The following is a 24523-nucleotide window of genomic DNA, read 5'->3' as shown; positions in this document are numbered from 1 at the left end:
CGTCAAGTGATATATCAAAGTTCAATCTTTATAATAACACAAAAGTAAAAGTAAATTACAAATTTGTTATAACTTTTAAACCTTTCAATTTTTTATTTTGCTAATAATTGTATCTACGAAGAAATTATCATTAAAATATACGGTCACTGTGACACAAATGTACCGTGTTACTAAGTGAATTATAGTGAAGAAATTTAAATTTTATCCGCAAATTTTAAAGCCTGCTATAAGACAAGATTAACAAAGCCTATTATTTTATTATAGATTATAAAGAAGATAAACATGACCTGGGATTAATTTTACGCTAGTGTTCACGTGACAAATATATAATTTATAATAGGATTAGTTTTAAAATTTTCATTAAAAGAAATACTGTCGAGTTTCTTGCTAGGTTACATGTTATGCCATCTACGAACCTTGCAATAGTCTATGTATAAATAGATATTTAAATTCATATTATATTAATGTCTGGACTTTTTTGAAAGTGCTTAGCAAACCCTTTTTGAAAAATTATTGTTTTATGGTTTCACAGTAATATGTAGCTATCGTTTTTAAATTATTTACTTTTTAATAGCATTCAAAAAGTATATAACAGTATGTTCAAATGATTCTAAAATAAAAAAAGGTAATCAAAATTTTAAATTTAAACCACGTAGTAATATAAATGCTTCGTTTTATTGGCTTAATTTTTGATGATGCTGACCTGCAGTACAGGAAAGTGGTCTCTCACTTCTGCCTGACAAAGTTGACAGTTGTTCATCAAGCCATGGAGAATCCCAAGCATGGATTTCTCTACGAGCTCAAATTAGTAATGAGAAAACTCGTAGACAAATGTAACTCACATAGTCCAGCGATTATCAAATTGAACTGTCAGTGGGTAGACGATATTGCGCACAGAACAGATGGCCGCTGGAGCCTTTAGGTTCAGGAATGGAGACCACGGACCAGTTAGCTTACTGGACTAGAACGTCTACCCACAAAGTGGACAGATGAACTCGTTAAGGTTGTGTAATGCAGGCCACAAATTTATAGGGAAGGCAATAGTCGTGATGTGGACATCTTACAGCAAAAATTATGAGTATAATGAATTTTTCGCATTGCAATTTACACATATATATTATGTATTTATTTTTATAATACCACCGACAAAGCGATGTAATATCATTGACATTAGAAACGAGTCTTACGAAATGGCTTCGTGTGACGTCAGGCCACGCCTCCGACCGAATTGAGTTCCGGTTTTACGAATTGACGACAAAAAAATACAGAATATAAATTAATTACCGAAGCTATACATCAGATACCAGTAGCAATGTTGCCATATTATTATTATTGTAATCCTTGTATTGCTTACAATATAAATTTACTTATATCTTCTAAATGGATTGTTTGTTAACAAATATTATAGTTAAATAAAGTTTGAAGATTATACACAAGCTGTTACCACCAACCGATACCTAAGGTTTTATAGAACTCTGAACTCAAATTTCGTAAACAAGTTTTGATATCGCATATTATTTGAAGATCAAGTTGTTTTTTTCTCTTTACTATCGGTTTGCCCCCCTGTTGATATCAGTGGGCGTGTTGCTACGAACTTTATCAACATTGACAAATAATAGAGTTGTTTGCTATGTTGGCATGACGAGATACAGTTTATTCGATGATGTAATCGCGATAAAATCCTTGCTATAATAACAAAGAAAACTGGTCTGAAAATGTCTTGAAAGCTATTAGTTTTTATTTGAGCTAGAATGGTTTCAAATTTAAATGTGTTACATGTAGGAAATATAATTATGTGTTAAACATATTATTTTTTTTAATTAATTGTTAAATAACTATCTATAGAAATGACAGTTTAAATACATTTTATATTCTTTCTTTATGCTCATTTTCGGTGATGATGATGAGTCTATTACTACTTTTAGTTGAGTTACAATAAAATTTACTGTTTGCATTAAAACATTTATAAATTAAACATATCAATAGATTTCATGTGTGTAACATATTTAAATAATATTAATGCAATTTAAATTTTTTCAAAGTTATAATGTTAACACTTTATTAAATTACTTATACTAAAAGAGAAAATATAAAATTATTTTTTGCTGGACTTGGTTCCAAAACATCAGAATAACAATAAAACTTTCTGCGTATCACGAAATAGGTGGATTAAATATTGGATTGGTATGCTTAGACCAAAGAACTAGTCATCGACGTAGATTGAAGGATTGCTGGTCTCAAGTGGCAGTGGCAGAGGCACATTGCTCAAGCAGCCTAAGACCATTAATGCTGGAAGGTTCTCGAATGGTACGTAGGCCTTCTACAAACTGGACCGACGACATAATCAAGGCTCGCGGGAGGTCGATGGATGCCGGCAGCGCGAGACTGGTCAATGTGGCGAATTTTGGTAGACGCTTATGCCTTGCAGTAGGTTGGTCGTCAATTGGTTGACAAATAGAATGCGTAGACAATAATGAAAGAAGATTACGATGTTGCTTGGTACTTTTTATATAAGTAACGGTATAAATAAGATCAATTTATCAATTCTTTTGTGATGGTATTTTTAGCTTCCTAGTACTTAAGGTTGTAATTTTATTAATTTGTTAAATGAATTATTAAGTTGAAAGTCATTGAGAGTTAACATTAGGTACTTAGTTTTCCTCAACGAATTTATTAGTTTAATACCAAATAATTCTAGTATGGTATGTAGTTCCAAAAAAATAAATTATAATAAAGAGTTATTATCTATACAGTGTAAATTAGCTGATGAAATAGATTAAAAAAAGTCAAACGTGGGCGTTGGTTAGGCTATTGATAACAAATGTGTTTATTTAATATAGTTTGTAATAAATCATAACAATTTACGTAGTGAAGTAATATAAGATACTGCTTTTTTATAACTATTAAACAATATTAGAGAGTAATCATCTAAAGACGTGACGTGGATCATTTGAGATTAGTTTTTTTTAAATAAAAAATAAATTGAAAAAAATATCCAATTGACAGAAAGAGTTCCTGTATGTTAAGAAGCATTTTGGCGTTTGGTACAAAAGAAATTTTTTAGCAAAAATCAAGAGGTAAAACTCAAAACAACTAGAAATCATAAGCGATAATGAAAATACATGAATATGTAAACTGCGGTGTAAATACTTAAGAAATCAACTTTCTGATTATTTTCTATTTAAGTTCTCTAAAAGTTTGCACATGAAATAATGTTTATCTTAAATCGAAGAAGACACTACATGCATTATTTATCTAAGGTATTATCTACTTCCTACGGAAACGGGATATGGAATCAATTACCATAAAAATAACATGTATTTTATGGACTGTTAAGTATCAATACACTTTTACTTTAACTGTAAATGTAACATTATAGTTGTTATATTTGCAAATGCTTATCGATGGAATATCCTAGAAATTTCTTTAACATTCATTTTGAAAATCTGTCATTGTCACGCCTTTAAAACATGATTGACATCGTCACACTACATGACTACGATTATGCAATTTAAATGAAAGGGAATTGGATTATTTCGCAATTTATCTTCAACGTCTCAAGTGTCATAAGTCGGCGGGAATTCTCCGAAGGGTCAGTTGGAGATGCGTCAAGTCAAAGCACGCGTTGACTTCATGAAAAGCAGACGTCATCCATACATCGATGTTAAGGTGTATAAGTATTTATAATATACATATAATTATAATGTATACATTTTATATCTATTTACAATCATAAGGAATGAAACGATCACTATCAAATATGTTACATTAATCTATATTTTCTAATAGAATGGGAGGGACCTATAAAACTATATTATCATTGCGTTTTTTATAGTTTCTGAAACCATTGATTTTAGGATAGTGTACAAAACTACAAATTCAATTAATTTAAAGCCTTTAAACCTATAACCAATCATCTTGTATTACTTGTACTACATTTCACAGAGTTCATACTTATTTTGACGTATTTACATTTTAATGCACATGATGTAACAAGTCACGACTGTATTTAATTTTTTTTTTCAACTACACACACGTGTTTCCTCGTATGTAATAAAATTTGTTCATTAGTAAATATCTGCATTTTATTATTATGTTTATTTCAGTTAGCATACTATGTTTATTATTGTCCTTTTACAATATTTAGTAATTTACTTTTAAGAGCTACATCAGAATTTTTATTCGTGCTATTTAACAATTTTATATTAATATTAATCGCATTTGAGTATATATATATATAAATATATATATAAAGTAGCGGTTGGAAGTAGTCTCTATATATATATATATACTACTTCCAACCGGTCCTATTAGTTATAGGAGAGACCTATCCAGTTGTGGCTGTGAGTGGGATATGTATATACATAGGTCGTGCAATGGAAGGCCGTTAGAATCAAGAGATTCTCTCGAGCAGGTTAACGCGATCTGGATGGACCCCCACTGGGTGGACTACATAGACAAGCGACCACATAGTTTCAGGCAGCGCAAGAGCGGTCATGCCTTACAGATGGGCATCCATGGGCAGAAAAGAAGATGTACTACTTGACAATATTAGTCTTTATATGACATATACATCTTATATAACAATAGTTAATATTACGTAATATGCCAATATCTACAAGGTATTTGCGTTCACTGGACAATACAAACAGCTCAGTTATCGGTTACCTAATTAAAAATATTAATTTCCTGGTTGAGCGCCATTTTATTACCCTTAGACATTATAATTGTAATAACAAACACGTTTACATAGATTTTTTAACGTAAAATTTAAATATGTTAATTACAATATTTCAATTAATAATGACTTAATGGCCTGATATAAACAAGTGACTGATATTTGAGATCATCCTGTTCGAAACAACTGTCAACTTGTCCTACCTGTTTTTTTTTTCAAATTATTACAGTCTAGTAATCGCAATTAGTATATTCTCAATCAATAACATGTTACGAGAAGTTAATATTCGAAATCTGATTAAAACCACAAATCAATTCCGACATATAAACAAATATATATATATATATATATATATATATAAAATAATTCGAATTAGTCGAATGGTTTTGCGCTTAGTTATTTTGCAATTTATTTTTATATACACAGGTTAATTTGAAATACGTGTAATAGCGTTAATTATTGTTGAAGCAATTTCATTTTAATTAACGTATAATTACATCCTATACTCTGATTGGAACTATTTCCAAAAAGTGTAAAATTCTTATCGAAATACCGTTAGTTACAATACCATGACGTGTCTGTCAATGATATTCTCTTTTTATACAGATGCAAGATTAAAACTTGCTTCCCTCGTTGACTGCGCCCCCCTGTGACTGTTATTAAAATTACTCGTGTCTGACTTAATGGTATTATGTAATTGAATACACGTGGCCTCGTATCACTTGGCGCGGTCGGGCACCGACTGCGAAGTGGAGCGTCGGTTATGGTGTCCAAAGTCCAAACGTTCGCGCCGGACAAACGCCACGCCGACTGTTCTGTACAGTGTTCTCGAAACTTTTTATACGTTCCCTAAATTTTGACGGTCGAATCACGTTTCGATATATAAATGCGAATCATATTTATAATCTACATTCAAGATATAATCAATAAAGTTATAAATTAATATATATATATATATATATATGGTATTCGAATGTATAGCGTTTACTTGTCAATAAAAATCTTTACACCAAACTTTTAAAAGCCTTTACGCTATTTATAATCACCTTCTATATAGTGATAATTCCGAAGTGTAACATTTTTTTTTCTATTGGAATGTGACAGGCCGATTATATCTGGCAGTACAAAGTCTACAGAGATAGTAAACAATAATGGTTTTATGTGTATTAATACCAATTTCAAAAAATTTTTACGCATTACATTATTTATTACTACTGAAAATTAGATTTTTATAGGATTTACCATAGATAAATAGACATTAACTCCTTTAAAGCTTTTATATCTACAACCAATCGCCTTGAATTCGTGTATTGATATGAGTTAAAAGGTGTTCAAAATTTAATTTCCAAGCAACAGCAAAATGCGGTAACAGTTAGTTTAAGAGAAATTATTTACCTATAAAACAAATTAGCACAAAAACCTTCATAGAAGTGTATCGTTCAGTCCTTAACACCGTTATGGAGTGATCGATTAGTTGAATGAGCAAAATATCGCATTGCGTCAGCCGACGTGGTATTATGGCATTTTAAATTAACGCTCGTTATAGAGTGATATATAAGGAATTGCGTCCGGTGTGTTTCCATTTAACCCTTAAATGCATGATCATCTGGTAAAAAAAAGGTTTATTAAAAAAATAACTTATTTTTTTTCTCTTATCTCGTATTTTAAAATAGGAATAACAATCGTTCATGCAGCCAACGGTAGGTTAGGTCGTAAGGTTTTTTTCTGGCGACCAAGAGCAGGTCTACGAAGGGTGTTTACCCACATCCTTCTAGGTGGAACGACGACATATCAAAGGTCGCGAAAAGGCATTGGATGTAGGCAGCGGTCTTGCGCATCATCGTCGCCATCTTTGGAGGAGGCCCATGCCTTGCATTGGGCTTCTATGATGATGATGATTTAGAATATAAGATAACAAAAGAATCAATATAAAATTTATAACAAATATAATATCAAATATTCATTTTAGGGTTAAAATGCGTGTCGAGGTGAATGACGCGTGTCGGCTTACAGTGGTACTATGAAACAGGCCGACCCGAAGGCGCGTCGCTGTTCCGCCGTTTTATTGGTCGACCTCATGTAGGTGTACACATGTCGATTTATTTATAATTTGTCCTAAGCTAAATATGCGCTGCGGACTTTGCGGTACGTATATGTCCAGCATTTGAAATGAGTTCGTTAATTTTGTACGTGAGATTTTTAAAGTGGCCAGTAATCTTTTCAATTCTAACATTACAATATCAGAATCTAGATGATTTTGATATTTTACTATCTCATACTTTGCAAACAAATAGTACCTTGTCATTGTGAAAAAGACGCGAGATCTAAGTAACATTTGGCTGACAATTTATGAACTACTATTTAACTATTAACTATTTTTTGGAATTATGTAATAAATTTCAGTAAAAAAGTAATTTAAACTGTTCTGTCACCTAAATATCACCGAATAAATGTTTCGATTGTAATACACGTTTTTTTTGTATTACTGTGAGATACTGTTAGATTCGGGTATAGGATTTCATATAGTGCTCTTTTGCTACGGTCCTAATGTTTTTCATAATCCAGATAATCCAATTAAGCACATTGTTTTGCCAGTGTAAAATAATGAGTTTTTAATAGGAATTTTCTTAAAATAGAAAATTTTACACCTTTATTAATTTTTTATTGAATGCGGTCTGGGCAATAACATTTGGCAGTAGTCTGTGATGTGTGTAGGGTAGTCTGTAAAATAATATTAAATCATAATTAAATTTAAAATACGTAATGATCAGAATTTTTAAAATTGTTTTACAATATCATTACCTAAATAAATTTAATTAAATATTTAAACTTTAAAAAATTCAATTTTTAAACTATTGATTTTTGGATAGGATACATAAATTAATTCTTAGTAAATGTGCCATACATTCATACATTCACATCTTTAAGTCACCTGTATAATTATTCGTAACAATTATATCGATGTGTTTAATGTCAACAAGATTCAATCGTGCAACTCGTTTGAACAGTGTGTTACTTTACAGCAATACGGTGGCTTCATGTTAATTTTATGAGACAATGAAGGGTAACCGCGTCTCGTTTTAGTCCAAGGCCCACCGCTACTTGTATATATTCTTCAATAAACTACATCGATTGAAGATATGTCCCCTCTCTCCATGTTGTATTACATTGTACTTGCAATATTTTATTGAAAGCCAGATTGACATAGGTCGATGTTTCGACAGATACACTTAAAATATTGATATTAATATTAATGTTTATTGAAATTTAAACAAAAATATTTAGTTAATTCATTATTTTAACCATTGGTCATCCACTGCGGGCCTCCCTTATAGATTTCTAATAGGACAGGTTGAAAACAGCTTGCAACAAGCATCTTACGAGGACTTTAACAAGGATAACTATTCATCTTCTTTCGTCTATCGTCTACCTGAACATCCTACACTCCGTGATTTTAAGTTCCCAGAGGCAATCTATCGCTATTTGGCCTGCTAATTCAAAATTCAATCCGCCAAGCCATGTTAGTTACTTTCTTTCATCCTTGGCGTTAGATATTAATATTACAATATTGACTGTAGGTAGTTTTATTTAAAATAACCCACCACAATTGTGATGATGATGAGAAGAGATTATATAACGATTTTATATTTTTATCATTCTGATGTTTCGAGTGCTTTGCAGCAGTGTCCATGAGTCAAAAATATCATCTAACAAAGCCCCGGTGGCATAAAATTATTTTAATTTTAATAATTAATAATTTATACATTACAGGGGCGTCTCTGTTTAATATACCAAACTATTCTTATACAACTCGATTTCTATTAGGGGCACTGGAAAGAAATGTCGTTTCTGTCAACGATTTTGCAGAAAAACCGATTGAGATTTACCTCTCCGGCGTTGAAAATTTGTGTACTAGATAGCAATAAGTTGTTGATAACAAAGGTGAATATATTGTTGATTAGAAATAAAAACTTGTTAAAATGTAGATGTTTGAATTTAACTTAAGAAAGCGACATTACTTTTTGGTCGCTCTAATATAAACCATAATAAATCTTAATTTATTACATGGTTTTACAAAGCGGTCATTTCGCGTGCAATTGTTGTACAGATATCCGATTACCTCGTGTATTAAGCTTCCGTTGTTGCACAAGCTCCTGACGATGCATTAATTTTAAAATATTTGCAAACCTTTTAACATACATACATCATGTGTTGTTTGTAATAATTATGCTGTGTAATTCTCAGTATGTGCAATTTAAATTAGTCACAATATTATTTAATGTAGTACTATACCCGCCAATCCATGTTTAATTACGGATTTTTCGATGATCACAACCAATTAATGTTATCTGATAATTTTGTAAATGAAACTAAGAAATAGTGAATGAAATCGTGGACATCATATGAGAAGACAAATGTATACAGCAGGTCCATACTTTACAATGACCACACAAAATAGGGGCCAATAAAAACAGTCTATGCCATCAGGCACACAAAAATAAAGAGATATTTTATAAATATAACCTTTATTAATATAATGTGTAGATCTGTATAAGTCTGTGATTTTACCAGAGATACAAAAGAATGTGACTCTTTATTCAAGGCTTCGGACGGCACAGCTGTAAATGGAATGATTCAATTGATTCTTAACAAACACATGTTTCTAAACGCATTCTTGCTCGGGTATGAAATGCGGCCTGTGATAAATATATATATATATATATATATATACACATATCCGCGATTAAATTGAATAACATATATTAATGGTAATTTTTAACAATCCCATCGTTTTAGCAAAGGTTTCCTGTATAGCTTTCGGCAGACTTATTATATTTTGGCATAAGTCCTTCTAAACAATGTCTCTTGTTTTGTGAAAATCTTTAAAGTTATTTACTACCCGAATGACTTTATTATTGGTATCGAAGTACAATAACATAACCTGTTAAAATTTTGTAACAATCACTATGTAAATCTTTCAGTCTTTCAAATTTAAATTTCGATAGGTCACAGATAAAAAAAGTCGTTAATGTCATAATCAACCTGCCTGTATAATCATACTTGTTCTTAAATATTGTTAATAATAGATAATAGAAATATTATTTAATCACGGCATAACCTTGGTTTCGCTGAGACGGTCCGGGTCAAATCGATAACCGACAATTTATCTTTAATCTATTCAATGAATACATCTCGTACAATGGTAATATAGTCGAATCATTATAAAGATGAAAAAAATAATTATAACAAATAGCCTCGTGTGATTCTCTGATGATAATTCTTCTTTTCGAACTATGTCTAGAATTATTACATACAAAGTTTTTATTCATAAGGCACTTTTGCAACTAGCTTCTACACAGTAAAACTCAACTTTAATATATTTACATAACTAATATATTTACATAACTAAAGAGTTGTTCAAGGTTTTTCATACCAAGTTTTTTTCGTACATCTTTTCGACTGGACAAATCACAGGAACATTAAACCTAGTTTCTTCTATACTAAAGTAATGTGGAATGTGTTATTAATAAGAAAAGACCAATATCTAGCCACCTCCGCACATGCAGTGGCTGTCGTGCACGAAAGTGCACCGCCCGCCAGCCCGCTCGTAAATGCGCATGCGACAGACAATGCCAACTACACAACCGCCACCGTAAATTCACTCAACACGTGTTTCACCCCTCCACGGGGCATCTTCAGGAGTTGTTACACAGATTAGTGCTAAACACCGAGTTAAAGTAAAGTTATATATATATAGAATAGAATTTAATTCATAATTATAAATTTTATAAACGAAAGACTCCCTTGCACCGTTATATTATTTATTTTACCAGAATTTTCAAAGAAAGAACTAACGATCTGTTTATTGTTACAGTGTCACTTCGCTCGCGCCGCATCAGTCAGTTTGCGCCGTTGCTCATCGCTCTGGTTGGTTTGCCCGCGCGTGGGAAAAGCCAGCTGGCCCACCGTCTCTCCAGACATCTTAACTGGAACGGTGAAAGTACTAAAGGTGAATAAATTTGGCACTATCACTTTTTAATTACAGAAATTTCGCCGAAATCGTAACGTCATAAATAGATTAGAAAAGAAACATAATGTTAATTGATATGTTATCATTTTTTCCGTGTATTAGTTATTAATATGTGTACGTATTTTCAGAATTATATATACTATATTTAAAATTACTTAATGTATGGTTGAGCATAAAAATTCAACGTTTTAACTCTTTGTTTGCATCATGAATTCCCTGAGCAGACGATATCGTTTGTTAGGGATCGAAATATGTTGCCTAGATGTAGACATAAATGAAAAGTAATACTGTAGTTTTTTTTTTACGAAATATTTACGACCACAACAACTCTTTAACAATTAGTGGTCGTCGTTTCCGACGTTTCAACTCATAGACACCCATTGCAAGACTTTCCCAATAAGTATATAAGTTACTTAATGTTTTTTTATAATTATTTATACAAATAACAAAGATACCTGACATTTCATGTCAAATTTTGATGTGAAAATTAAAAATCACATAGTTTTTAAATTATTAATTTCATTTTCATCGATAGGAAAAAAACTTGAGATAGGATTTTAACAGAAATTTATCTATAGTTCATTTTGAATGTGTGGATACGTTGTCCTTAACAATTTGGAAATCACTGTTTAAAATAAATACATATTTGAAATTTTTTTGGAGGACTTTGCAGAAAATAATATGATGATATTACTAAAAATTCTAAGGTAGATAAAGTTTTGAAGTTATACGAAATTCAAAATTTTAACATATTTAAATACCTAGAATATTATTAAGGTTTAAATTAATACAAACTTTTTATCTTTAAATTTATTAAAATTAATTCAATACCACGAAATTAAAGCAGACTTATCTTTTATTAATTATAATTTTTAATGAATTATTTTTGTTATAAAACTTATTAGCGCACCGTATACAGTTCAGAAAGTATTAATAAACTGTTTATTCGTAATCTGTGGCAACCATGACACGTATTATTTGCAAGGCACTATATACCTTAATATTATAGACGTACGATAAGAAATTGTTTGCAGTACCTTGACCTGTTTGTAATAGTCCACTATTCAGCAAACATACACTAATGGGTTGGCAATTTTATAGTAATGTTACAGATTAGATGCGATAATACGCGTTATGTGTACATTAGGTTATATCTTGATACAATATGAACTAGATTTATTACAGAACTCGATTGTATAATACATTATTAAATCTTAGTCATTTTGTAAAATCTAAATTTGCATTGTAACGTTATAGTATTAATCTATATACATATAAACATATATTTTCATGCCATAACTAGATAACGGCTTCACTGACTATCTTAATTCATTTTAAAATACTTCCTAATATTTTGTAAAGGGCTCTTACGAAAAAAAAATTACAATTGGAAAGAAACTTGAGCGACAAAACTGCGCAATATTTGATTTCATATTCATATCGTGAACGCCTCTCATTGTCACTTCGTGGAAAAATTATCCTAGGAGATTAGTGTAAAAAGACTGCAAATGTTATACAGGTGATTGATTATAGTTGTAATAGTTTTAATAGGTTGAATGCATAGGTCATTTCTCATTCTTCCGGCGATAAGTATTGTACATCAACCTTTGGAAAAAAACGATTGGCTAATTTCGGCTTCTTACGTATTTATCGTCAGTTACTGTAAAGCTTTTACCTATTTCTAAGCACCCTATATAAAGTAATCACTATGCGTTTTAATTTTTTTTTCTGTAAGAATGCGCAAGACCAATAACTTTTGATAGTACAAAGTCTGCAGCGACAAATAGTTAACAATTATTAATTTCAATATTTAGTAATACCAATTTAAAAACGCTATTTCCTACTACGGTGATACCATTGATAGAGATAGGGTGCATATAATTGACTGCAAATGAATTATACTTTCATCAATTTAAAGCTTTTGCACCCAGACTAATTACCCAGTATAATAGTTAATTTTCATCGTTATATTGTGTAGTTTTCGACTTTAGAAATAAACACAGTATCTTATGTAATAATTACTTTTATCTTCTGATTTATCTCTGATTATTTAGTAAAATATAATATGTAGAATAAATGAAGAATAATTTGTCTATTAGACACTAAAAGTTAATGTTGCCATAGTTCATTGTCCTCGATTAATATCACTGTAAATAAAATTATTAAAGTATGCTTGTAGATAAATATTATTGTTAAATATTAATCATTGTGTTAATACGCTAAGCTCCGAATACGTTAATTTTGTATATTATCACTAACCGCCCCGATAGATTGCACTGTCCGAAGTCGTTGGCCTGTAGCATTTCAAAAGAAAAGTTAAAATAATGTAATATATCTCAGTGAAATCACTTTCTTCATAAAATGTGAAATATATAAATTAAAATTGCGATCGAAAAAAATTGACCGAATTTTGCAATAGAGATAGTAAGAAAATAAATAAGAACTAAAAGTAAATAAATTGTTTATCAAATGATAAAAATAAAAACGTAAAATTGTAGAATTCTGGACCGGCAAAGCTAGTGATGCGATGTGTGGAAGGAAATTATGGAAAGGAATGACAGTCAGTGAGAGGGATATAAGATAAATAAGTAAATTAACTAAAAAATTACAAAGACCCTGTCCACCCATGATTGCTGTTGAACGAAAAAAAAATGTTGTACATATACTGTCAAACGTGCGAAGTTACAGTGGTAGTCATATTTTCTGAAATGTTTTTAACACTTTTCGCTCATATTTATTACAAAAAAGATACTAAGAGTTAAGAATTCTATATAAAAATGCTGAATGAAAGCGGTACAGTCGTTTTCAAAGTTATAGCGTGATTAAGGCAAAGTTTTTATGAATTATTCAATTATTCATATTTTTAAACATAAAGGATCATTTATTGTGATTACTTGATAATTTGACAAGAAACTAGACTCAGAATGTACTCCCCTTATATTGACATCTTTCACTTTGTAGCTGTTGATTGAAAAATATTCAATTAAATAAAATTTTATTGGTGAATAATTCAAATTCAATATAATCACAACAGGTGTCTCAAAAGGATATCTGCCATTAGACTTATAAAATTTTTACGTTTAAAAGTACCAGAGGAGCATAAAGAACAATGAATTGAATTGTTGCAGTGTTCGACTGCAGCGAGTACAGACGCAAGCATATGGCGCTGTACGGTAGCCACGACATATTCCGCGCCGACAACCAGCAGGGCTCCGCCATCCGTCGCCAGAGCGCCCGCGAGGCAGTCCAGGACGCAGTGCTGTGGCTCAAGGATGGAAATAGCGTTGCTGTAAGTACACGTACATTTTCACTAACATTATATCTAAGGTCATATGACGTTTTTAGATAATGATCCACATGAACCATTTGAAGCGACCACTTGTGTCTATTTAATTGTGCCCTTCTGAAATTCACTATATACGTATGTATATATATAATTTTACCAATATATAACATATTTATTCATATTATTATCGACATTGGAACATTAACAGTGAGCATCCGAGTCCGAAATGAGCAGAAAGCTTGAAGAGCCCTATTTGATAAAAACTAATCATATTGAACTATTATGGCATACTTCAACTTAAAGCTACAAGAATTCTTGATATACTTCTCTAGGAAGAACCCACAACAAATTTATAGTAACTTCACGAGCACTAATAGATTTTTTACCGAGTTTTTGTTTAATAAATTTAAAATTATTTCATGAGAAATATTATCTCTAAGATAGTTAAAAACACTAACTGATACTTTCAATTAAAATAGAAGGCTGTGTTCACATCGAACATTTGGAGATAATTCAAAGACATTACGTGGGAGTGTACTGAATAATTGATACAAGTTTCTTAGAGCTAATATAATAACTTCGTATATTATGTAAGGAACTACGCAGGATTGGCAATTATAATAATAAGAAGAGTTTATGTATCACATTTTAAATACTTATGTAATAATAATTATTAATTCCGCCACCGTCTAGAGATTCCGATTGAACTCTTTATGTTACGTATGTGAATATTGACAACAATTGAAGATCCTGTTTATACACGCGATTTATAGATAACTTTAATTACTTATTTAGACTAGTACGTATTAACTACACAGATCCGTAACATTAGAAAGATAAAACTAACCCGTGCGTTATTGACGCAACGAGATGGGCAATTTGCATGATAACGTATTCTCGGAACTGTACGCATTCGTGTATAAACAGCATCTTGTTAATATAAACAGAAATCGCACGATTCATGCGCGTAAACTTGTTTACGAGATGTTGAAAAGTACACAAAGTGTTCCGTTGCCCTTCCAAACCAACGGCAATGTTGATATATAGTACTACTATAATTATTCCAGCTTTTGTTTGACTGGGTGACCAATTAAATTTTAGTTAGCATATATATTTTAAATAATAGTAGGTGTTTAGATGTACAGTAGATTTTATTGTCATAATACAAGTTATAGCGACTCCATCTTAAAATAATTGTACAACGAATGTATGTCACAAGTCAAAATGTTTTCATAACTTGATATTATTAAAAGAAAGAAGTAATAATTCGCTTATCTAAAATTCTGAATCACATATCATCACTCTTGTTTTCATTTTTGAAAAACGCTCTTTCTTCCTCTCTCTGTCTTTACCTTTATTGCTGATAATCTGACTCCATCAATTGTTTCTATTGCTTGGCATCCATTGCTTGTTGTATTACACGACCAATTTTTAACTTTTTCTAATTCCGCCGAATCGATGGTTAAATTATAAATGTGCTCACGATTTCATCCTCTCAGTCCCTTTAATTAGAATTTATGTAAAACTACATCCGTTACATTTTAGATATTTGACGGGACAAACATCACACGGGAGCAGCGTCGTGAGCTGGACGAGTACTGCCAGTCCGACATGGGCTTCCGTATCCTGTTCATTGAATGCGTTTGCGAAGACCAGGAGCTTTTGGAGCGGAACATCATTGAGATACTCCATTACTCCGCCGACTACAAAGCCATGAGCGAAGAGGAAGCTGTGGATGATCTGAGGAAGAAATTGGAACACTACATGCGCCAATATGAGCCCATTGACGGGAATTTAGAGACGATCAGCTTCGTCCGCGTGGAGAATATGGGAGAGACGGTCACTGCGCACAAAGTCGCTGGACAAAAGGAGTCCGGAATTCTCGGATACCTTTCCGGCATGAGAGCTCTGCCACAGACACTCTATTTTACTCGGGTAAGTTATATGTTTACTTTAGTAACTTTTTAAAACACAGGCAATATACATATTTTTCATAATTAAATAGTATATTTAATAGTTTATTTATGGTCTGTACATTTTAATTAAATTGGTAAAAGCATGTTTGGCATATACCTTTTAACGATGCCTAATAGTCTTCAAACAATGCATTGCGTTGTAATCAAGCTAATATTTTTTGTGCATAAAATATAATTTTCTTGCAGAATGACGTCTCGCTACTATGTTGAAAAAAATACATAGTAGTCTTTTTATACCAAAATTTGCTTAATAATTATTTATTCAATAATAGGCACCCGTGTGCAATTTGAGAAGGGTTTCGGAAGAACCCAATTTGGTAGAATTGAGCTTCCCTATAATAACATACATTAACTTAACGGTACGAAAGTACTAAACGCACTTAGACTGTTTTTCTAAAACCTTCAAATAATAGCTCTAGACAGTTGTAAGTCTAGAATTTAAAAAGTATATTTATTGATAAACAAGCAATTTACAAGTGCCTAAGTGGCTGTATTTATACCTAATCTTATTATATCACTAAAGAAAACATATTTTCTGATTATTCAATGATCGATAAACATGTTTTTCACTTCAAGTAACTTTCGCACTGATACGGAATGGAAATGTTATAAACTTGTCTATTTATATCACCTTGTGTAAACAAGAAGCTTGAATATGAATGTCGTAATAGATCCGCCCTCTGTTTACCGCTACAATTTATATATTATATTGACGCTGTCATAAATTGAATTTAGCTGATTCGGGAGCTCCACACAATTCTATTGGCCATGTAAACCAGGGGTGTTACACTAAAAAGTTAAACAATGCTTAACTATAGGTGGGCCGATAAAAAAAAATTGTGTAAATTACATGAAATAAATATTTTCATGTTGGCTAGTACATTGTAATATTCATATTGTAACATTACCACAAACAATAAACAATGAACCTTAAGATCAAGAACACGCGAAATTATTTATAAATTTTTGTGTACGGTTCTCGGAAATTCTAATCGAGTACTCTCTCGAACTTACTAGGACCTTATCCGTAGTATAAATAGGTGTACTCCCCATGACGACAGTTCAGAGTTGTTTTTCGAGTATAAGATTAAGATTTACAATCATTGATACAAAGTGACTATTTGGCAAATTAATTGGACAGTGATTTCTTAAGCGATTTGGAAGCGTAGTTTGGTTTGAACAAAAGTATACTTTGTGTTAGAGTGACCATCTGATTTGTGAATAAAGGACTCCCTGTGAACCAGTGGTGTTTCATTTTGAGTCATAACCCACAGTACGTAACAATATATATATTTTAATTATTGTTTACGTTCTGATATTTGCCATTTCTGATACCATATTTTCTATTTCGTGAGAAATTTTGTTGGTCAAGTATACTTCCAAAATTGATAAAACAAATATTTTCGTTGGGCGACAAAAATGTTTATCTCGGGCCGCGAGTGCGACACCCCTGATATAAACTTTTCGCGCAAAGTAATTCATTAGCATTAAATTTAGCGAACGTACGAGAACTTCACTTTTAAAAACAATTCTGCGAACATTGAAAACGTTTTTGGTATGTTCGTATGTAAGAAGTGACCTAAAACAAAAAAACAAACTCATTTTTGATCTCTGATGTTGCGGGTTGTGGCAGAATTTTCATTACCACTTATCGTTTTATAAACAAAAATGAAGTCAGACCTACTTTTTAAACAATATTCACGGTGGACTTAATGATATCTCTGTCCTTGTTTAAAACGAAAGTGTGTCATTTCAAAGATTAGTCATTCAATTATATAACTAATACAACTTCAAAACTTAAAAATTAACTAAATTATCATATTTTTGACAAATTAAGTAAATATTAAATAAAAAAAAGAATACATGGTGTTCACAGTTATTTGATTCTTACGCGATTGTTTATACTATAAAATTATACATATAAACAAAGAACAGTTACATAACCACAATAAGGGAAATAATTACCTATTCAATAATATTAGAACAACGTTCAAATTTACAAGCATTTTATAACACTAACAATGATTAAATTATTAAGAAAAATTGTGTAATCATCGTCATTTCAATCTTAAGACGTCTATTGGCATGGCAATCGCCTTGTACTTAAACTACTCAGTTAAAGATAATAGAATGTTCAAATTTAAATTTAAATAAAGAACAACCATTAAATTAAAAAGAAAAAATGTCATCATGTTGTCAGCCGAATGATGCCTAAAAGTAGGCCTCTCACAAAGGTCACCACGGTTACCGGTCTTGCGCTGGATTCAGCGGCTTTCTGCGACTTTGACCATGTAGACCACTTAGTGGGGGGCATACCTAACCTATGTCTACAGTCTATTAAAAAAGTGTATAACAAAATAATTGTTTGCAGCACGGAGAGAGCGAGTATAACGTGGTGGGTCGTATCGGAGGGGACGCTGCTCTGTCGGCACGCGGGCAGCAGTACGCGCGCGCGTTGGCAGAGCACGTGAACGCGCTGGCCGGCCGCGAGCCGCTCGCCGTCTGGACTTCTGAGCTGCGCCGCACCAAGCAGACCGCCGCCGACATACACGCGCCCAAGCGTCCCATACGTGCGCTCAACGAACTCGACGCCGTAAGTCATCGCTTGCATACACTTATCTAATATATTGTTGGTCCAGAGATGAATTACCATGCTCCAAAGGCTTCATTGTCATCGTAATTTCAGCTGTGTGACATCCACTTCTGGATATAGAACTTCACTACAAATTTACAAAATCACCGGTTGGAAGTGGCCTGTATCCACCGTCTTTTTTATAAGTTCGTCTAATCAACCATTGGGTGGAGATCCTTGATTCGTGATCGTTCTCCACTCCAGAAACTTAAGACCCCAGCCATCAGTCTTATGGCCTGCCTCCTACTACTCGAACTTACCAATATACTGGACTATTACATTTGTTCGTCTATAAATCTACTCATTTCTGACTTAATCTCATAGAAAAATCAAGGGCATAGCCCTCTCCGTGGTTTTTCTAGAGAATGTGAGCTTGGTACTGAGGCTTGGAACTCACATTATTGTATTCGCATAACTGAATTTATAAATTGAGGCCAATCATTAAGATATGGCTTGTTGTACTCGGACGACATTCAAAATTCAGCATAGCCGCAGCGTTTGACACGTAAAATTTATTATATTAGTATAGTAAGCGATACGGCAAGGTTCGAACCGGTATAAGTCTTACGTGTAGTTTTGTTATAAAATTAGTTTTATGTAAAATATATCAGTAATATTCTTCATATCGAGCAAACATTACCATAGATCTAATAAATTGATAGCTCATTGATAAATTCTGTTGTAATTCAAATATGCTTCGTAATGTCGATCAATTATATTGTCATCTGGAACAAGGTATAAAGAGATTTTACATTTTTAAATTGTGTTAGATTATTTTTAGAAAATAGAACGTTCAAGATAAGAGCAACTTCAACTCGCGTGACTAATCAGCGTGCTGATACAAATCAAAATGTTCTTTCATTATCACATAGAGACAGGGAGAACGTCTTTATATCAAAGGATTGTTTATTTCAAAAAAGTTGATTTATTTTATAATTTCTTTAATAATTGCTAATGACATCAGATAATTGTCGATAATTTTGTAATCATGCATATCAATGATATCTTTTAATGCGCATTAAAGTATCAGTTACACCTCTGATGTAAACAATTTGCGAACGGGTAAAATAAAAAAAAACATTAATCATTTACAAAGTTTTTTTGTTGTGTTTCAAGAAATATATAAATATCTTATATATTCTTAACTTGTCGCTTTGTCTTACGTTTTTCTTTATCCGGTTAAGACCGTTGAATAGACTATTGTTGCAAGCTTATTGCCTACACGTCTTCAAGGATAACTTTATAGACTCATAAAGAATATTTACTTGTTTATAGAAATAGTTTGATTTATAAAGTGTATATACACATAGCCTGGCCATAATAAATTGTTACAATAAAAGAAATAATACTTATTATAGCTTTCTCGAAAGACATCGCACTGTAAAAAATTATAGGTACGTCGCCGTCCAATGCAAAGAATTGAACAATGTATATCGTATGTTATAAAGTTGAAGTTTTTGGTACATGATATTTTAATTTGACTACATTTTAACACGTTCTTTTTTAGTTTTAATTTATCGCAAGTTTTTGACAGCCAGAGATGTATTTTAATATGCCCTGTGGTTTTTAGAAATTTTTTTTTATGTTTTTCATGAAATCTATTTTTCCTCACCGCGCTTAGAAATACATCCGACAAATCATTTAAAGGGCACCTCTTTGTAAGAAGTTTTTTTGATATTAGCCTTTAATTATTGCCACATGTAAACCCTTAATTAAAAAAAAAAAAGTATTCCGACGAACAACTTCTATAAATACAAAATACTACAAAACTATATATGTAGTTTAGATTATATTTTAATTAAGAATATTTTTCATTATGGTAATTTTTGGTTGAAGTTGGCAACACAGTGTAAAAGAGTCTAAGAGCAAAGTGATATATATATATATAGTGATAATTTAATAAATATTTTAGTGAGATTTGTTTCAAATTTGTTTTCAAATCAAATCCCACATATATATATACCTTAATAAATCATAATAAAATAACGTTCTAGTTCGGTTTTAAATGATTTGTCTTATTTTCACCACAGTTACATTAATTTAATGAAATACATCTAGAAAATACAAAGCGAATGAAACTGTTTTGTGACCTCATTAATCATTGGTATCAACTGATGGCTCCGCGCAGTTAAATTCTGAGTAACAAACTATAATTGTTTCATTAAGAAGGCGCAAAACAATCTTTGGACTTATTGTTACAATTTAGCGCATTCTTTGAACGACGACATAAACAAGAGCGTCACATTCTTGCGTTTCAACTTACCTAAATAAATTTTACTGTCCAATAAATTGCTAGTGAAGGTTTTGCAATATAAAACTGTAAACAAATACTCGATTCCGCTTGTCACCTTGAGAATATTACAATCGGAGTTGCAATGATAACAAATGAACTAAATTAATCGTAGACTTTGCACGGAATTATTAATAATCTTATTAATATTACTATTACAAAACTCCCGCGTAATCAAATGTTTAAATTTTTTTCGTTAAAACCTAAATTGTTACAATCATTCTATACTGTAGAATTAATTGTATGCATGAATCGGTTGGAGTTTAGTGTTTAAAGATTATATAATCTCAATCGTGTCAACAAATCCTTTTTGGCATTTGTTATTGTGTTAAAAATAATGCCAAAAAGACGTATCAATATGTCTCTCTCCTCGACCAGCTTAAGACCAACTTCTTAAAAGATGCTACCAACGTGGTTTATGTGGTTTTGGCCACACCCCCTGCAAAGAACTTCCACAAACTTCTGATTGTAAGAAAATAGACAATAAAAGACCAACTGGGCGATCACCTACCCGCTGGTTAAGTCTAATCTATAACTGAACTCTCCATTACTACTACCATGACAAAAACTAAGGATATGATGATATGGTAAACGAATGTCATCGATTTCGTCAATGTTCTTTAGAACGGGTATGACAACGGAGACGAATGTCAGCTATAACTGTAAAAGGGCAGGATATCGTAAGGGTATAATTAAAAATCGTAAAAATTCATGACATCAATCAATATACAATTGGCCTGTGATTTGACATACAGCTTTTTAGCAGATAGCATAAAGCTTTATAGCAGCAACAACAAATAATAATAGTGTATGTAGCGAAAGAAAGATAAGTACCAAGGTGCAATCATATTGTGAACGGAGTCAATTCTTTGTTACTTTTATAATGACCTCTGAATTATTATACTGTTTACAATCCAATAATTAAAGATTAATTGCCAATGACACAAGCGAGACCGTTTCGCATCAGGCATAACTTGGCAGAGAGTTTCAATTGCGTACTCGTGAACACGGAGGAAAATTACTGAATGACCTACGCGAATTTCTAGTTATACAGGTAATGAATTTGTGAAACGTCACAACCGTCTATTTTTGATTCGGCTTTCTTAAAACTCGTGCAAGAGCGCTAAATTAATTCGAAAAATCATGGTCATTTTTTTAATTTAACTCATTATATATATATATATATATATATACTTAATTTTTTGACTTATAACTTTTGAGTTATAACACACCCTTTTTAAGCTACTTTCTTAGTCGTCGTCATTATTTCAGCCCACATACGCCCTTTGCAAGGTATAGGACTGTTCTAGAAGTGGTTAAGGCATTTACGCTTGGCAAGCGGGTTGGCGATTGTAATGTGGTATTGTGCTATTATTGTACGCAGGGGACGGTGCTGTGCCTATATTCTGGAATCTTGTTTTTTTTCAGTCACGCGTATAATAAAGAATATTAAAAGGTTAAAAATTGTAAATAATATTATTTATTTTTACTTCATTGTTTTTCAATCAGAAGTTTAATTCGAGTTGATTGAAATGTCGATAATATTGATTGTGTCCAAAATAGGACGTCTACCCACACGTGGGACAGACGATTATATATCGACTTTTTAAATAGTTGTCAAATATTAGCTGTCTTTTGTGGATTTATTTCAATATCAATTTTGCCTAAAGTACAAGGCTATTTGATCGCTGGAATTTACAAAAGGTCGCTGGGTTCTTTAGGTTCTGGAGTGGAGTGAATAACGATCATTCAGATGGTCAGACTATCTTGTCAAGGTCTTCGGAAGACCCTCCATGCAGGCCGCTCCTATCTCATCGCTCGCGATCGACATATAAAAAAAATATTGTTATCATTTTTTTTAAAGATTTGTTAATACTTCAATGCTACTGTGAGATTTCAATATGAATGTACTCTTTGTGCAGGGCATCTGTGAAGGTCTGACATACGAGGAGATGCAGGAGCGATTCCCTCAGGAGTTCGCGTGGCGCGACCAGGACAAACTGCGCTACCGCTACCCGTGGGGCGAGTCGTACATCGACATAATGACGCGACTGCGGCCCGTACTATCAGCTCTGGAGGACGAACATAACGTCGTCGTGGTCGGACACCAGGCGGTGCTTCGCTGCATGCTCGGATACTTCCTTGACGCTAAACTTGGTATGTGTCAATTTAAATATTTAGACTATTACAGGTATTAAACGAAGCAGAAGCATTAATATCGATGTTCATTATCATATTAGCCGATAGATGTCAGCTGCAACACATTGGTCTCCCTAAGAAATCGTCACGATGACCGGCTTTGCGATGCCCGCATCCAGCGATTTCCCGCGACGTTAACTATGTTGTCAGTTCACCTAGTGGGGAGGATACCCACGCCTCGTCTGCCGGCTCGTGGTCGCCATTCGAGAACCTTTCTCACACTACATTGTCAATATTTAAGACAAGACTTTTTTACACTGACTTGTGAAACACCGGTGAAAAAGTTTGTATTTAAGACGATTGATTATAGGTGTAGAAGCTAAAGGATTAAATGTATAGCTCACTTATCAGCTTTAAAGCTTTTACATCTATTTTTATTTTAGATTTAATAAATTTAGCAGGGAAAGTTAATAAATAAAGTATTAATACTGTAATCCGAACTATACTATACACTATTATTTAAATTTTATAATTTTGTAGCGATCTTTGGGAAAAACCTAGTGGGCGTCTGTTGGCTATTATGATGATGAAGGATTCGAATTCGGAAAAGGCTTTTTCATGCCATATTATCATTACGTTATATATTACTTCTTAAACCATTGCAACCACTGCAAATGATCTATATACACAAAACACCTTTAAATATTTACACATATAGGCAATAGCTTTGTATATTCATGGTTGTGATCATTACTGACAGTTTCACTAAAATAAATAAATGTCTTAGTGTAAATATATAAATGTTATGAATTTATATCAATGTTTTTTAGGCTGTTGAAAATTGTTCACCGTGTAATGTGAAATAAGGATTTCACAATGTTGTGGTTGCTTCGCAGACGAGTTGCCGTACATGAACGTACCCCTGCACACGATCGTGAAGCTCACGTCCTACGGTTACAAGTACAAGGTGGAGATGATAAAGCTGCCCATCGATTGTGTGGACACGCACCGCAAACAGCCCATGGTAACGTATCCATTTCACTAATATCCCTACAGATTATATAAGTATCCTAATTTTTTTTTACTTTGGGGAGTATATAAACAAGTGCCGTGCAGTAAGAAGATTAAGAGAATCTTTTATTTATCTGGTGTCAAGGTATTGTTATGTTCAATTGTTCATCATTTCAACCTGTAGATATCCACTGCATGGCATAGGCCTTCACTTAAAATCGCCAAGGGTCAGTCTTGCGATAGCTGCATACATCGACTTTATGTCGACAGTCTATCTAGTAGGGGAGCTACCCCCCACCTTGAGTCTACCGGGTCGTGGTCGTCACTCGAGAACCTGCCAAAATGTTCATGTTTATATTCGATTAACTCTAATTAAAAATATAACATCCACGAAGTTTCTTAGTCATCCCTATGTATCAGTTTTACAGGAACGTGTAGTATCTATTATTTTTATCTTAGTATCTATATGGTTAGAATAAA

The 24523-nt window shown here is 32.4% G+C and overlaps 1 protein-coding gene across 2 annotated transcripts in view; it reads left to right on the top strand.

Moving 5' to 3' along the window:
- Nucleotides 1-24523, top strand: part of LOC137918631 (6-phosphofructo-2-kinase/fructose-2,6-bisphosphatase-like) — a 42260-nt gene that overhangs the window by 15530 nt on the left and 2207 nt on the right. For both annotated transcript variants that reach the window (XM_068761464.1, XM_068761463.1), the window contains exons 3-8: nt 10554-10688; nt 13838-13998; nt 15541-15930; nt 18343-18564; nt 22816-23050; nt 23929-24056. In XM_068761464.1, coding sequence (XP_068617565.1) covers nt 10554-10688; nt 13838-13998; nt 15541-15930; nt 18343-18564; nt 22816-23050; nt 23929-24056 — 1271 coding nt within the window. The remainder of the gene's footprint in view (nt 1-10553; nt 10689-13837; nt 13999-15540; nt 15931-18342; nt 18565-22815; nt 23051-23928; nt 24057-24523) is intronic.

Source organism: Battus philenor, unplaced genomic scaffold (genome assembly GCF_028537555.1).
Source record: "Battus philenor isolate CCGP_79_NKW_IND1 unplaced genomic scaffold, ilBatPhil1.0.hap1 SCAF_15, whole genome shotgun sequence".
NCBI lineage: Eukaryota > Metazoa > Arthropoda > Insecta > Lepidoptera > Papilionidae > Battus > Battus philenor.
This window is presented reverse-complemented; position numbering and strand designations above follow the sequence as displayed.